The 16401-nt window shown below is 48.8% G+C and overlaps 1 protein-coding gene across 3 annotated transcripts in view; it reads right to left on the reverse strand.

Moving 5' to 3' along the window:
- The window catches only part of ASCC1 (activating signal cointegrator 1 complex subunit 1), a 35154-nt gene that overhangs the window by 18503 nt on the left and 250 nt on the right, over positions 1-16401 (reverse strand). Inside the window, exons 1-7 of one of the 3 annotated variants that reach the window (XM_066191787.1) lie at positions 15905-16376; positions 14955-15079; positions 13726-13825; positions 12747-12844; positions 11331-11509; positions 5149-5285; positions 2890-3009 (exon numbers count right to left, since the gene is read on the reverse strand). In XM_066191787.1, coding sequence (XP_066047884.1) covers positions 2890-3009; positions 5149-5285; positions 11331-11509; positions 12747-12844; positions 13726-13825; positions 14955-15063 — 743 coding nt within the window. In that variant the 5' untranslated portion in view covers positions 15064-15079; positions 15905-16376. Of the gene's footprint in view, positions 1-2889; positions 3010-5148; positions 5286-11330; positions 11510-12746; positions 12845-13725; positions 13826-14954; positions 15080-15904; positions 16377-16401 lie in introns of those variants that run through there. The other 2 variants (XM_066191785.1, XM_066191788.1) reach the window with 2 other exon arrangements.

A 16401-nucleotide genomic window follows, 5' to 3' on the forward strand; every position in this document is an offset into this window, starting at 1 on the left:
CTCTTTCAGTCTGAGCCATTATATGTGCAGAAAGGCTTGCCAACCCCTAATTCTGTCTGCAGTTATGCAAGCTAAGTCAGGATAAATCAAATCTCCTGCTTTACAGCTTAAGCTGATCAAGATCATCCAAAGATCAGGAAGGAACTCCACCCCTCAGCCATGCCAGGAACTACACAGAGCTAACAGGACATCTTGCATGAGACAGGAAGGCACACACCTCTCTCCAGCACAGGCTGCAGCTGTCTGATCCAGCACAGGAAGCCACGTGGCTGCTACTCTCCTCTAGTATTGGCCTTGCAGCTCAGAAACTGCTCTCCCATTTCCCTAAGCAAGGCACAGCAGGTTTCAGCAGGCAAGAGGCTCAAGGAGCTGCTCAGCAATGATCTGTGTCACAGGCCAGGAAACAAAGTAGGATTTTCTGGAGAGATCACCATTTGTCCCCTCTTTATAATCGCTGCTAGACCAACACAGTGTCTGCTGGAACCTCAAAGGAAGGAAAAGTTGCTCTCCATCGACACTAAAATATTTTTTTTTTCCCCCTCTGCAAAGTTAAATGTTTTTCTGGATGCTTGCTAAGAGCTAAGGAACTATATAAGGGGAGAAGTGCCAGATGAATTGTATCAGGAGAAGGTGCTTCACCCAGACGGTGGTGGAGCACTGAACAGGCTCTCCAGGGAATTGTCACTGGCCCCGAGGCTGCCAGAGCTCCAGGAGCATTTGGACAACACTCTCAGGGACAGAATGGTGTTGTTGGGGTGTCCTGGCCAGAGCAAGGAGTTGACTTGATGGCACTGATGGGTCCCTTTCAACTCAGCCTATTCTGTGATTCTGTGAATTAATTTGCAGGTGATGGCCGGACCAGCCTGGGCCAAGGATTAAAACTTCAAATTGCCTGACCCTCTCTGAGCCTGCTGCTATGCAAAAAGCAGAACAGGTGCTATGGAAGAAAAGCCTGGCAGTTTCCAGGTGCCATGCAAAGCACAAGGTCTGGTTTTCTTCAAAACCTCAGCTAACAGATCCCTGTGAAGGACATCACTCCTTTCCTGGGGAGGTGGGGAGTGCTGTTTTCAGTTTCAAGGCAAGGTGGATGTGAAGACCTCACTTGTCTCCCCTGTCCAAAGCAGCTCTGCCACCCCTGCTGCACATCAGCACTTTCTGCAGCATTATGCCTAAATGGGTTCTCATCACACAAAAATACATACAGGATACAGCTGGCATCTGAAACAGAGCACGGTGCAAGTACCAACAATTCAAGCTGTCCCCAGAGGCAGGCAGACATCACTGTCAATTCAGGCCCAGTTTATGCTCTACAGGATTCCTCTCCCAGCTCCTCAGACCGCAGACTTATTTTCAGATGCAACCAGACTGGCAAGCACTGCACCTCAGAGAGAGCCAGAGCTCAGTGACTCAGGAGAAGAGGCCTAGACCTCAGCTCCCAGAGTTGATATTTTAGATGCTCTCTACAACAAAAACCACCGAAGGGCATTTGGGTCATCCAGTGTCTGTCTCCATCTCATCTTTCCAAGTGCATCTGCCCTCTTTCTCCCTGTGCTCTGTCTCCTGGCTGATCCCTGCCTTGCCCTGGTTCTCCACCCACCCCATTGGTTTTTATCTCACCTCTTTCAGGGTAGGACAGACTTCAAAGTAGAAGAGCCAAGAAAAGGAAGAGACTTCAATTCCTACTGCCTTCCAGCAGTTCTTACATTTTTCATTTTCCCACTCATTTCCTTATCCCACTTCCGATCTCTTACTTCAACACAGCCTCCAAAGTGTGGTTTTAAGCAGGCCCCTCCCCCGCCATCCCCTCAGCCCTCAGGGAAAGGATATGCCAGAACACATCCCTTCTTCCCTGAGCCAGTCCCTCCTCACAGCCTCCCTCCTCCAGCTGCACTGCTCCATGCTCCTCTGCTAGCTCCTGCTGTCCTCTAGCAATGGGAACAGACAACAAAAGGGCAGTGCTGTCAGGCAAAGAGAAGGCTGAGGCTCAGAGACAGGAGGTAAAGCTCTTTTGGTCACTCCCCTTCCCTATTTCTGGCAACCAGCAGCACAGAGTACAACAGCTCTTATGATAATCATAGAATCTACAATGGTTTGGGTTGAAAGAGGTGTTAAAGATCATCTGGTTCCAAACCCTGCCATGGGCAGAGACACCTTCCACTAGACCAGGGTGCTCCAAGCCCCATCCGTGTTTCCTCAGTCTTCCAGAAAGCACCAAGAGAAAAGATGGTGCTGCCACTGGTGACATTGTCCTTGTCAAAACCAGGACAAAGGAAGGTTGTCCAGACACCGCCACATCCTGGGCAGTGCTGTTTGCGGAGCTGACCCATCAGCCACAGCAGTGAACAGCACAAACACTCCAGCTGACACCAACCAGGCTTCAAGATTTTGCAGCAGCAGCTCCAGAAGACATTGCAAAACCAGCACCCATTCCAGGCTGCTACAGACACACAAACCAACTCTGTAATCAGGTCATGCTCTTCTGAGGACCTTCTGGGCTAACTGGGTTTTAAGAATAATTAAGTGCTGCAGAATACACCAGGCTGTCCAGACTAATCTGGATTGCAGGCTGGGAACTAGACAGCAGAGGCCAAATCATCCTGCCTTCTAAGTCATCTCAGGAGTATCTCCTTGGCCATCTTATCCCCGTGCGAGCCGTGACTCCATTATTCAGCCTGACAGAGTGCTGCAGAAACAAACGACATCCTTCAGCTGCACCACCACTGACTGATTTAAAGAGCAAACACATCACTGCCTTAACTCGTTCAGGGAGCAAGGATGACTTCATTTTCGTGACTGCTGGCCTGAGGACTGCCAGCAGCACCCACCAGCTCCAGAGGGTTTCCCTGGCACTCTGGGGAGGAAGGAAAGACAGGAGCATGGGGAACTCACCTGTCCGAGCCATCCTTCATGTGGACTTTGGCGTAAAGGACGTCTGTCATGGCAGGGTCATCGTTCATGTACTCCACTCCTGCCACCTCCACGGTCAGGGGCTGGCCTCCAGTGATTTGGCTAAAACCCAAGAAATCCCTGATGTTAAAAAGCAAAACAACACACCAGCTCTTGAAATGCAACACACAGTGCTCCTCGTGCACATACCCAATATTTGGGTTTACCACGGGAATGAGATTAGATACTCTTTTTGCCGTAGTGAGACACAAATTTGATGTTAAGTGGGACTTAAATGCTATACAGAGCCTATGGGGCAGCGAACTCCATTGAAGAGTTCTTTTCTGTCCCCTGTTTTTCAGCTTGTTTGCACTGAAAAAACCCAAACTCAAAAAGTCTCCCTTATTCCTAAAACTCAAAAGGCTACGGCTGCTATTGCCTTATCACCCCAGGTGGTAAAAGAATTTAAATTCATGCATTTGGTGCTTCAGACACACATTAAGTCAACTTGTCGGTGCTCACAGGTCACCTCAACATGGAGATCTCCATCCACATGTCAGAAAACCCACCAGAAGTAAATGGTTCAAGCTCTCATTCCAGAGAGGCTCCTGCTTCCCAGTGAAAAAGACCAACCATCAAGTCTCCAGCTCTCTGATTTTTGTTGGGAAAGGTACTCGATACAGAACACAGCTGAGTGCAACATCCAACCAGTAGATAGAGCTGGTTTAAAATCAGCTCCAGCTCTTCATGCAGGATATAATGTGCACTCCCACACCTGCAAACGCTCAGTAGAACGTATCTGCTTCCCAGCACGCCGCCTCCTTGCCTTTCCTAGCAGAGTATCCCAGGGAGGCTGGCGCCACAGCCAGCGCTCCCTGTGAGTAAGTGATGCCTCCTCTAACACCCAGGGCTCATGGAAAGAACAGGGAGTGTCTGGACAGGCAGATGTAACAAACACCAGTTAACAAGGTGAGCGTGACTTTGCTCTGACCTTGCTCACTTCTCTTCAGCTGTTGAGGTTCTCAGCAAAGATTCCCAAGTGAAATAAGCAGAGCGTGATTTCCCTTCCCAGCACAGTTACTGAGAGGGAAACAGCACAAATGTACTATTATGGACATCACACTAACACCACTAAAGGTCACGTACTCTAAAAAGGGTCAAAAAGGTCATCGCTACCTTCACAGGGCACTGCCTGCACTTTAGAAAAGGAAATGAAAGCTAATGAAGGTTTATGTAGGTGGAAAGGAGCCTAATTAATTTTCCAAGTATATTTACTTGGGTGTGGAAGGGGAAATAAACTAAAGGTTACCTTCAAGTGTTGATTCCCCCATCACTAAAGGAAATAGGGAGCAATGATTTTCTCGGCATCAGTTCAACCCACTTGTGAGGAAGCTGGCGCTTTCCAAATATTGCATTCAGAGCCTCCCCCTGGAAATACACTTGCATTTCTGTTCAACGGCTGAACTGGAGCCATCCTTTTAAAGGCAGAGGTATGAATTCTGGCCATGCATTAATTCCCAGAGATATCAGCTGGCACAGTGTGGCCAATTCTTCATGCACCGAGGCAGCAAATAAATGGATGCGAAGGATCCGTGCTCTGTGTGCAAAGGCTTTGCAGAAATAAATAAATAAATAAACCGCTCCCCCAGGCTGTCTTCAATTACTAAGCTGACCAGAGATAAGCTAATTACGGTGTCACTGGACCACATTTGCAGCTAAAGCCCCAACATCTGCAGCTCGGTGTTGAGAGGCAGCGAGGCAGCCGCGCTCCCAGAGCGGCACGGACCGTTTCAGGTTGATTACTCACAAGGCTCCTGATGGCTTCCCTGCACACAGCTCCCCTCGTCCAGGAACGCATGTCAAGGACACCTCAGCATCTGCTCTGAGGCAGGAGGGAAGTGCCAGAGCCAGAGCCTACTGCAGGCAGCGTGCAAAGGTAAGGGAGCTCAGCCCTCCCTCTGCAGCAGGCAGGGGACAGCAGCAAAAACTGCTCATGCACAAAGAACGGGGACACACACGAAGAAAGGAAGCGAGCAGAGCAGGTTTTCAGGATATGCTGAGCTACAGAAGATGCTGTAAGGCTCTCTGTGGCTGGTCAGTGATTCCTACTGCCCCGTTTGAAACATTTCAGCCTTTGCCTAAATTTCTAGAGCTGAGAAAGACCACTGAGCTGCTCTTCTCTTTGCTGTTCCTTGACGAGGCAGAGTGCTGCTTTCCCCTCTCTCAAGGCCTTGGTGATGACATCCCTTTCCCACCACTTACTCCACAAAGTCCTCTTTGCACCGCTGCAGGAGGTCACAGGCCTTCTGGATCTCTTGTTCATTCAGGAGCACCAGCGTCCCAAGAGTCAGGTGAAGCTTTGCAGGGTTCTGGAACAGGCTGCTGCTGACCCCGTGATCCTACAAATCAATGCATCACACAGAGGTGTCTTACCTCATCCACACACACCCTGCTCCATCACAGGGATAAATACTACAGAAAACAGGTACCAAGTCACTGGCATCAGTCCTTTTATCTCTGGTCGGGTTGGTAACGACTCAAACTTGAAAATTTCACAGGCTTTGTGAGGAAGCAAGCTCAGCCTGGCAGGTTGAGGTGCAGCCCCACCACAACTCCCTGCCCACTTTTCCATCAGAGCTGCTGAACAGCAGCCTGGAAGATCATTACAGCAGGCTGTAACAGGACCTGCAACACTGACTTGTATGAGGGTTTTTTTGGGAGGGGACTTCCATAGCTGTCGACGCAGAACCTGCTACCAGCAATGAACTCAACACAAGCCAGCTCAGATTTAAAATTTAAGTCCATTTCTTGTGCAATAAAGCTGAGACCAGCTGTAGTGACAAGCTCTAAATGGTCTCTAAATCCTGCCTAAACACAGGTTGCACCTCAGAACAGAAGCACAGCTAATACCACCTCTGATAATTATATTTTTCTTCTTCCCATATGCCCTATAGTTTGCCAAGATGAATTAAGTTTAAATTCCCTTTATAAGAAGTCCTGCATGTTGTTGCTGGGGAGGAACTGTCCCCAGGTAGAGCAGTGGTTGCATCCAGCTTTAAGAAACATGCTATTCTGTTCTAGGATGCTTATAAAAATACCTCAGGGATGGTTAACACACCCATATTAAAACAATTATTTCCACTTAGTGGCCACTTCCCATCAGCGCATTAAATAACCTCCAATTTTAACTCCAGAAGAAGCCAACCTGCCAGGCCACGGAAGCCTTTCTGCATCTGAAAAGAGTGCACCAGCTGAGAACAATAGCTTTGAAGTGCCTACTGTGCTCCAGAGTTTGAAATAAAACCTTTCAGACGTTTAAATGCTGCAGTATCTCAGCCCGTCAAGAGTTTCATGCCCCACATCTTGCTCAGTATTTTTCATGCCTAATGACCACATGCAGACCCTGCTTTACAGCACAGCTGATGGGCTGGACTAGGGACAAGGCAGGCTGCAAAACAGAGGCCAGGGGCTTGCTCCAGCAGCCACAGCCTGGCAAAAACCAGGGATGGCCCCATCACACTTCTCCCTACCTTCCCCTCCCTGCGGTAAAAGCTTTGCGGCTTCCTTTAATTCATGCTGCTGTTCACATGCATGACAGGACATGATTTCTCTCTGTCAGCCTTTTTTCTCCAGTGATACCCACAGTCAGAGAATACTTGGCCCATCACAAAACAACAGCTTGGGCAACAGGAACTGCAAGAAGGTTTGATTTAACCTTGCCACGGACAATCAGCCGAGGTCACTCCCACAGAGTGCACAGACGAGGCACAATAACATAGCCCTTTGCAGGTCAGAAAGCCAAAGCCCTGCCCTCATTTTCTGCCCCAGCACGATTTGTGCTGTAAACGTGACCCTGCCCCAAAAGCAACATTTTCCCCTGAGGTTTTCAACACCTGAGTGTGGGCTGAGAGTTGACAAATGATGGCACGTCACCTCCACGAGCCACTCTACTGCTGCGGGGAGTTTAGCAGGGAAGAGCAGAGCACAGCAAGCAGGCCAAGACCTAGATAATCCTCCTGGTTTACTCCCTAGTATTTCAGGCAGCTCCTCAAAACCCTGCTTACACTCCCTACTCTTTCACAGGCCGGCAGATCCCACTTCTCCCACACATAAAATAGATGCTGCGTCAGAGGTGGCTCTCCCTGAAACAGCCAACGCTCCTGCGGGTGTCTCAGCAGCCCTCCCTGGCTGGATACTGCTCACTAGGATGCAGAAAGGCTGGAACTCAATTATTCTAATCCCAGATCATGATGTGCGATCAGCAATCACTGAGTCACCTCAGGGGAACCTGCCCTGTTGTCTCTCCAAAAATTTACTGTTCAAACCTGGGCTCTTTAAGATGTATTGAGAGGCAGGAAGAATAATCCCTTTATGCACTATCCATATGTGATGACTGTCCTTTTTAGCTTAAGCCTCCCCCTAACACTCTGCTGTCACAGTCAAAAAAACCCAACTTGTTTCCACTTGGTCACTTCTTCTCCCTCCTGCTACCACAGACTTCTACCTCTGCTCTCCTTCTTTAGAAGGAACATAAGAAAGGGTTTTATCTGGGCTCTCCAACTCTTTGCAAAGCCCAAGCACGTTGTCCCTCCAAATCTGAGACCCTGTAGTAGAGAAACCATCAACCTCTACACACTTCAGCCCTTCTACATGACAAGGCAAGGGATCAAGCTCCTTAGCTCTTCTGCCCTGGCTGTGTCCTCTCTACTGTTTTAGAAGCTCTCAATGTTTGCAGACAGCTTTATGTTTTTCTGGTTTTTTTTTTTTTTTCCTTAAGAGCAGGATACTGCATGCTAGCTATATGCCCTCTGCCACCCTGATCCACAAACAAAGGAGTGAGGCAGGAAAACAGCATTTGCACGGGATTGACTGAAGAGCTACAGGCTCAAAAAACCCTCCCACTTTCTGTCCCTTCCACTCTGAGATACAATACCTTATTAGCAATGTTTGATATTTACAGGTTGCCATATATTACAGCACTCATGTTTCCTTTCCCTGCTTCATCTGCAGCCTGTTCAGCCTGCAAACGCTGCGTTTGCACTGCTCTCAAAGACCCAACTGTGATTTTTCACAGCAATGTTACTGCAAAGTCTTTTCCCTTTTCCACCTGCATGCTCAGGCAGACGTCTCAGTTCTCGTCACTCTGACACCTACATGACTGTGAGAGGAGACTTCCAAGGTCATCCAGTCACCTGGACCTCCCTCTGCACCACAACAGTGATGAGCCCGTCCAGGTGAGCCACCTCCCCGTATGTAGATCAAATTACCCTCAAAGAGCCTCCCCTCAGCCCTGCTTCATTTGCCTGGCAGCCCTGGCTGTACAGCATGAACAACACCTGAAGTGTTCTGTAATTCAGCACAAGGTTTATCTTCTAAAAGCTTTTAAAGACACACACACACACACACACACACACAAAACTTAGAAAGCATATACCCACTGACATAATGCTATAAAATATAAATGAATGGTTGTCATGGTAACTGCTTCAGAGAGAAATAGAGTTCCTCACAAATGCTCAATGGCCAGAAGAGATCCTCACACACACACAACATAAACACACACAAACCTTGTCCTTTCCCTTCCTTACCATTATTACCCCCATTCAAAGGCTGAAGTTTACCCAATTCTGCGATGTTTTGCAGCAGGCAGAGAAACGCCCCGCTTCTGTCACTGAAACCTATTCAGATTTCCTCAAGTATTCCAAGAAATCCCATTGCTTTGGACAAATCTATAAGCTCTTTTATTGCTCTGCGAGGAACAGTTTTGAATTACTGTTTTTCATTACTGATGTGCTTTCTAGCAGACCCTGCTGTGAGATAAAGTGGTATTAGAGTGGCATTACCGACTGGAGGAGTGATTGAGAGACGCACGGGGCTGCACTGTACTCCTCCAGCTAACAGGAAGCAATAAATACATCTAGAAACCCTTTTGCTAATACCAGGAGAAGGAAGGGCAGAAAAATAAAGCACTGTATATTCCTAGGCTGTACGTACGCAACCCTTTGAATACCTGTCACTGACTGAGTACTACATTTCAAACCGAAAACTGAAACTCCAGAGCTGATGTAAGCGGTGCCAGGCACATTTCAGGCCCTTACAGGACTTGGAGCTGTCCAGACACAGAACAAAAACGGCAGGACAGACAGAAGGTCACACAGGAGGAGGAAAGATGAACATGGCCAGTACCTGGTCTCAGCACTTCTCTGAGCAAGGCTGGATTGCTGCAGTTTTCTGAGACAAGGAGCATGCAAAGGTTTGCAGATGTTCCCAGGCAGCTCCTTCCAAATGTGACTGACAACACTTGAGGAATGCACAAAGTCTGTGAACACCTTTTAAGGAGGAGGGCATACAACCCCGCCTCCCCCCAGAGATGCAAACTGACATTTAAGAATGAGCAAGAGAGAAACAATGTCACAGATCAGGAGGGGTTTGGAGAGCAAGTACAGTCACCGGGGAGGCTGGGCCAATGGAGGGCTGCAGAGATGCAACCCACCCAGGAAGCAGGAAAAATGAGTGCTCTGCAGGGAGAAGGGCTGGTCCTGTGTGGGTCTGCTGCAGGATTAAAAACACTGGAGGAGAGCACAAACAACAGCGTTACCTGCAAAGACGGATAAAACACACGTCTTAGAAATGTGTCACTGAAAGGACTTAGGAAGGTCCTTAGAAGACTCATCCAACACGAGGGCAGCCTGGAAGCCAGAAGCCAGGAGTGGTATGGGATAGACTGTGGTTACTGCAGAAGGCAAGGCCATAGGGAGGGACAACAGAGATCCATGGGACCTGCTGGCAGACGGCTAGAGGAGGAAGTGGAGGAGAAGGATCAAACACACCGAGTCCGGGATGCCAAGTCTTCAGGCAGAGCAGGGGCAGATCTCCAGGAAGGCCAAGTGGAAGGACTGTAACAGCCATCAGCACAGGTAGAAGGGGATAAAGGGTAAGAGAAGCCCCATGCTGAAAGCAGCAGCCTCAACCCAGAGCCAATGGCACAAGCAGTCTCTACAGAGCCCCGTGCAGGTCACCAGCCCCTCAGAGAGCTGCTTCTCTCACTGTACCTTTGGTGTGTCCCACACACGGACCGGAACTAGAAACCAACAGAGGGAGCCAGGCCATCACTGATGCCAGCCTCAGGTCCCTGCTCTCTGTCCAGCCAACACCTTCCCAGGCTAATGTTTCCATCCCCCTGCCTGCAGGGCATTCCTTTAATCAAGGTGAGCTTTAATAAAGGTAGTGCTGCTGGCTAATGAGGAGAGATCATCCTTCTAGCCTGAGGGAAAGGTTCTCCTGGCATTGCACTGGCTAATCCCTGGATCTGTTGGCCAATTTCAGTTGTATTTAATGTCAGGTGATGGAAAGCTCCTAAGATGTCATGAAATTAGGCAGCTGGGGGGGGAATAGGGACTTAAATCCTGACTACCAGGAAAGACAAGACTGCAAAGACAGCTCAGATCTGCTCTTGGAGATGAAACAGCTGACATCCAAAGGACCATGAGAACTTGAGCAAGAACTCGTATCTCCCCAGATATCAGATAATTCACACCCATGGCATGAAGACACAGGAAACTAAACGTCTTAAGCTGTGCTATCTGCAAGATTGTATTTTCCCCTTAGCAAGGCACACGATGGACATGAAAGTGGAGAGTAATAGCCCACGGAGCCCTGCAGTGTGTCTGCAATGCAACCAGCAGCAGCCACAGAGAGACCTCTCTCCTGCCTAGAGATGTCCTCCAGCAGACAGAGGACATGGCCATTTAATAACACCATTCCCTCCCCTCAGCCCAGTCCTGTGCACTGACACATCACTTCTGCCAGACCAGAAGCACACTAAAATAAACCAGGGAATGCACAGCTTTCCCTTCATTTTCTTCCTCATTTCCCTAACTATTTCCTGCTCCTCCCAACACAAGATCTGAAGGCAAGTAGGAGTGCTGTCAGCACAAAGTCTCCTGGGGAAGAAGGGAAGTGATGAGATTTGCAGGATGGCATGTGCTACCAAGTCATTTCTCGCTCAGCTCTGGCAATGACATGCATCTTCCTTCACTATCAGGAGCCAAAAGAAAAGTGAAACAGAAGCAGCAACAGATTTGTGAATTCCGACCTGGTTACATGGTTGCGTAAAAAATCACATAAAATGTAGACAGGTCTGCTACATTATTCAGTGACTTCCCAATTAAAATCAAAACCCCCAACACTCTTTTGAAATTTAGATATCCCCCCATCTAGAAAAATCTCTACAAACAATTCACTAAGTAAACCATTCCACTTTTCAGAAAATTTCACAACAGCCCTCAACAAATTCACAGCAGACCCACTAACTTAAGTAAAAGACCAGTTGGAAATGCATTCCTAGGAAACAGAACAGAATAAAGCCTTCAAGGAAAACGCCAAAGAGCTCTCTCAATAAACGAAACAGCACTCTGCACTCTAATCCTCCCGTGGATCCCTACCTTTGAGCACTTGTCCAGCACCTGCTCCTTGAAGTGCAGGAAGTTCTCCTGGATGGCAGGCTGGTTGAGGGCGAAGGACAGGAAGTGTGTGAAGGGCTGTTTCTTGCGGAAGCTGTCCAGGAGCACGTCGATCCGCGTCCGGGCAGAGACGACGCCGCTCCTGTGCTGCCCCGTGATCACTGCAGGGAAACACAGCAACACCTCCCTGCTTTTCTGAAGCCCCCTGCTTTTAGTCCCAGCCTCTCCAGGAAGCACCAGGAATCAAAACTCCCAACCATGCACTGAAAAACCTGCCAGACTCCCTGCTTGACTGAAAGTGCCTGACATGGCTGTGTTTTCCTCAGCAAAGACAGGATGATGCCATCAAAAGCATCCTTCTGCTGTCCAGAAAGTCAGCTCTGAGGGCCTAAAAGACAGTAACTGAGAGTCCATCAATTCAGGGGCCCTTCAGATTTCTAGAGCATTATTTCAAGTTTTCATTTAGGCAGTCAGAGTGAAAATGCCAAGGAAATCTATCAAGGATCAAGACGGTCCGTGTCATTTGTGCATGCACTTCAAGGCACCAAACAGAGAACACCTGAGCTCGAAAGGAAAGAACAGCAAGGAGCAAAATTTCCTTAGCTTCCTATTATTCCATATTTTCAACATCTCTCAACCTGCCTAACAGTTCTCCACAGCTCTCAGGAAGAACTCAAGACCCACTCCTTGAGAAGTACCACCATGTTCCTGCGCAGCATCACAGTGGGATCCTCCCAGCACTTCCTCTTCACAGCTCTGTCACAAACATCCCTGCACACCGTGCCAGTAATCTCTGGAGCATGCCCTAAGGAACCCTCCAAATACCCACTCTGGCAGAACCCACATGGGTCAGCCCTGATGAGCAAGGTCTCCTCTGTTTTTAAATCCCTGGAAGTGATGAGAGGGAACATATGGTACAAGAAGCCCTGCTCTCACGGTTGGGATCTAGTGACAGCACCAGAAAGTCAGGAATGCCATCTCAACCCTTCTCATATTAAAGCATGTGCAGATGTTTATTTTGCACACAGATAGACAAGGTATTTCTCTGAATGCTTATTTCAGTTTCTTATTGATGGGATACTATTTGAAAAGCAAAACTAAAAAAAAATACAACGGATTCAGGACCCAAGTTTTCAAGCCAGTCATTTAATGCCCAGAAGTGACTTTCTCAAAAAAAAAAAAAAAAAAAAAAGGTGACACTGTTTTATAAGGATTTATAGACAATAAAAATAAACTCAGGAGAAAAGAGAAGTGACTTTCCCAGGGCCAAAAAGTGAGTCAGAGCTGTGTGAGAAGTAGGAATTAAAGGGAAAACACCTCCTGTACCCCGTCCCTGCTTAAATGGTGCTTGTGCAAGAGCAGATAAAAGCACATCCATTTTACGTGTATTCTACTCACCAATTTCTCCTTCCACTCCAGGTTTGGGAATGCTGATGGAGGTTCGAGTCTCTGTTTCTAGCCTCTTCTTGGTTTCCCCTTTCTTCCCAATGATGTACCTGGAGGCAGAAAGTGCAAGAGTTTCCTTCACACAGTGACACTGAGCCACTCTCCATCACGTGTGTCCAGACCTGGACCCTCTGTGCTGGAGGGATGCACACATCCAGCTCCATGTGCAAGACCACATCCAGGCACAGAGGTGATTCCCAGGACTTCACACAAGTCCAGCCTGGGACAATGTTGAGGTATGGCTCACAAAACCCAGCTGGTAGGTCCACAACAGCTCGGCCCACCACATCCTGCCACAGCCTCTCCATCAGCTGGGTTATCTCTTTTTCCATTATCCCAGCTGAGGAAGAAGTAAGGGCTCTTTTTCTGCTTTTTGCTTTGCTCAAGGTAGTCATTTGCCAGTAGGTAGTCCATTTGTATCCAAATACACAATGGACCACTTTTCCTTCTCTATACTTCAGCAAAACTAATCAACTAATGAAACTGTCAAAAATAACTAGATAAAACTTTGAACACTACAGCTTCCCCAGTAAACAAGGGACTGGAGTCAATAGCCAATTCCAGTCATGTGTGCTTTATCTGAAAGCTTCCACAAACTCCCCCTGCCAGGCTGCTTGCTCCAGTTCTTCCTCCCCTTTCTTCTCCCACCCTCCCTGATGCTTTTATGTTCAAGGGAAGAGATGCTCAAAGGCACTCCTGCCAGCCAGCAAGCACCACCTGCTGTCCCTACCACGGGGACGGTGAGGAGTCAAGCGAGGCCCAACCGCACTAGAAAGGCTTTGCCAACTTCCCCTTCCCCAGCACTCAGACCCAGAGCACGGAGAACATTCCAGAGACCCGGCGCTCACCCCAAACTCAAAACACAAATATTCTGTGCTCGATTTCTTCCCCAGCTGGCGGCAAATCAAACAAACCATAGCACAGGGCTCACTTGTATAAGGGGCTGGGAACCTCCACCCGGCACTGGAAGCCTCGCTCAGTCTCCTCCACCACAAAGGCATCGCCGGCTTCGTCCGCGCAGTCACCAGGGCCTGCCGGGAAAACCCATCAGACCCTGCACAACCTCTGCGCAGGCTGGCAGTGCTCTATGGAGGACAACAGGCCCCTCCCAGCCTTCTCTCAAGGTTAAATGAAGGAAGGAATGGGCTCCTCTCCGCTGTGGATAACTGCTTTTTATTTATCACCTCAGTACCAGCTCCGGAACACGTAATGACTGCTTCTAAATGCAGCCGGCTGGGAGGCGCAGGAAGCAGGTAGTTACAGCCCAGGTTTTTTCTCAGCTGGAGTTTGTGCAATTCCCACACAGCAGGAGTGGTCTCTTCTGGCAGTCAATTCAGAAATTTAAGGTTGCAGGAGAACACAGATAAAAGGTGAGGATAGTTTTGGTCCGAGGGTTCAAGCCAGTGATTCAGAAACGACCTCAGAGGAATAGATGCAGCTTTCATCCGCAGGCTGTTTGGTTGTGCACGGATCACACAGAACATCCTGAAAGAAGCCGTGCTTCCCGTCCCCTTTCCAACACAAACAGGGAAGCGTTGGGATGGAAAGCACCTTGTTAAAGCATAGTGCAACCCACTGAAAGGCAAGGTGGGAGAAGAAACAGGACACAACTGCCACGTTCCCACCTGAAAAGTAACACTGGAGCTCTTCTGTGCCCACAACTACAGCAAACATACAGGCAGAAAGACAAAGTAAAACACACCAGGACAGGAAGACTTTGGTCCCCAACACAAGTAACACCTTCCAAAAGCTGCACTGTAGGAGGCCAGTTTTTAAAGGCATAAACATAGCAAGGACGGAGGGTCTTTAGCAAGCAGCTTCTGTATCTGCCATATCTGCAAAAAATGATGGTAAGGAAAAGAAAGAAACCTGGGAAAAACAGATCTACAGAGCTAATCTGGCTTTCTCTTTTCCTGGAGATCTTCCACAGTCAGCAAGCAAACTGAACAGTGAGCAGCACAGTCAGCCAACCCATTTGGGATAACTGGGAATGCTTCCACTTTGGGCAGCAGGATCATCAGAGACCAATGCAAACCTTTTTCTCCCTCTTGAACCCCTCAACCTGCCACATGGGCAGCTCTCTGTGCTCACAAAGGCATCAGAGATGACACTGAGAGCTCCCTAGGTTGATGTTTACACCTCCTGGGCACCACTCCTTACCTGCACAGAAGTCCTCTTCCTCCTCATGTGGGAATTCCTGCTCTTGGATGAGATTTTTGCGGTACACTCGCCCCCCGATCCTGACCAAGGGGGGCCGCAGCACGTCCATCCTGCTCCTCCTGCTGCTGCAACAACAAACACAGCTGGGTTAACTCAGGCCAAGGAAAAGCTCATTTTGGTGTTTCCTTAAAGCCCAGCTCGTGTCAGGCCCCTGCCATGGGCAGGGACACCTTCCACTGCCCCGGGGGGCTCTGACAGGGCAGTCACAGCTCCTGTGAGCAACCTGGGCCAGGCCCTCACCACCTCACAGGAGAACAATTCCTTTCTAATATCCAATCTCAACCTCCCCTCCCTGAGCTAAAAGCTCCTCCATGTAGAGGCTTCAGGAAGGCAACACCTCCTCAAACCGTATGTCTCAGCCAAGGAGTAATTCCGTGAGAAGTCACAGGTACCTAAAGCACAATCAAGAGTAAACAGGGAATTTAAGCAGTGTTAAGTATGTAACTCAAACTCACAGGTTTCAGCTAAAACTCACTGTAACCTCGGTCAAAGTGACACTTTGTTTCTTTGGGCTTTAGCTGGCACCCGCCTAAAAACATTTAGAGTGGAGAACATTTAATAGTGCTAAAACAAAGAGCCAGCAGTGTTCTGTCAGAGACTTCACATCTTCAGCACTTGAATTTCTACGTTCACTGGCATGGTTAATTGAATATTGGTGGTCTCACTTTTAAACTAGAATCTGTTACTCAGAAAATATAGTTTCCACCAAAAAAAAATCAGCTTTGTCAGAAGGTCTACCTGTCCACTGCAAGAGAACAGGAAAAAATTAAGAGCTTGCCTCGGAAGCAACTCGCATTTATTACAGAGTGACATCAGGTTGAGAAGGTAAATACTCCTCCCCTCAGTTCGAGCCCCACCTTCTGAAATGACTCACAACCATCTCAACTTACACGGAAGATAAAAAAACCCTTAAGCTTCAATAAAAGTAATAACTCCAGTAGCTCAAGGTAAGCAATGCAGCGCTAAACTGTGTACAATGGCGGAAAACGCCATGAAAGATCAGTCGCTGGAGCTTTTGCTTCCACACAGGATTTGTTTAGAGGGATTCTGTTTTCCACACATTGGCATCACAACTTCTTGACACAGGACTTCTGCAAGTAAGCAGCGGGAGGCACAGCGCAGCTGGGGCTGCAGCCTTGCGGCAGGGTCCGGCTCCTGAGGGCAGAATCCAGAGGGGCTGCAGGCGGCAGCTCTGAGAGAACCGCCACCAGGGACACCGGCAGGGCCCGCACCGCGCAAATTCCCGAGGCTACTGCAGCAACAGAACCCCTGAGCTTTACGTTCACAGCGCTGCGGGAAGGCGGCGGGAGCACCGAAGCGACCCCGCTCCCACCGCCGCTGCCGCCATTTTGTCCCCGCTCCCCCACCGCCTCCCGCCGGAAGTGGC

Source organism: Chamaea fasciata, unplaced genomic scaffold (assembly GCF_029207755.1).
Source record: "Chamaea fasciata isolate MVZ Bird 193981 ecotype frontalis unplaced genomic scaffold, bChaFas1.0.hap1 SCAF_9, whole genome shotgun sequence".
NCBI lineage: Eukaryota > Metazoa > Chordata > Aves > Passeriformes > Sylviidae > Chamaea > Chamaea fasciata.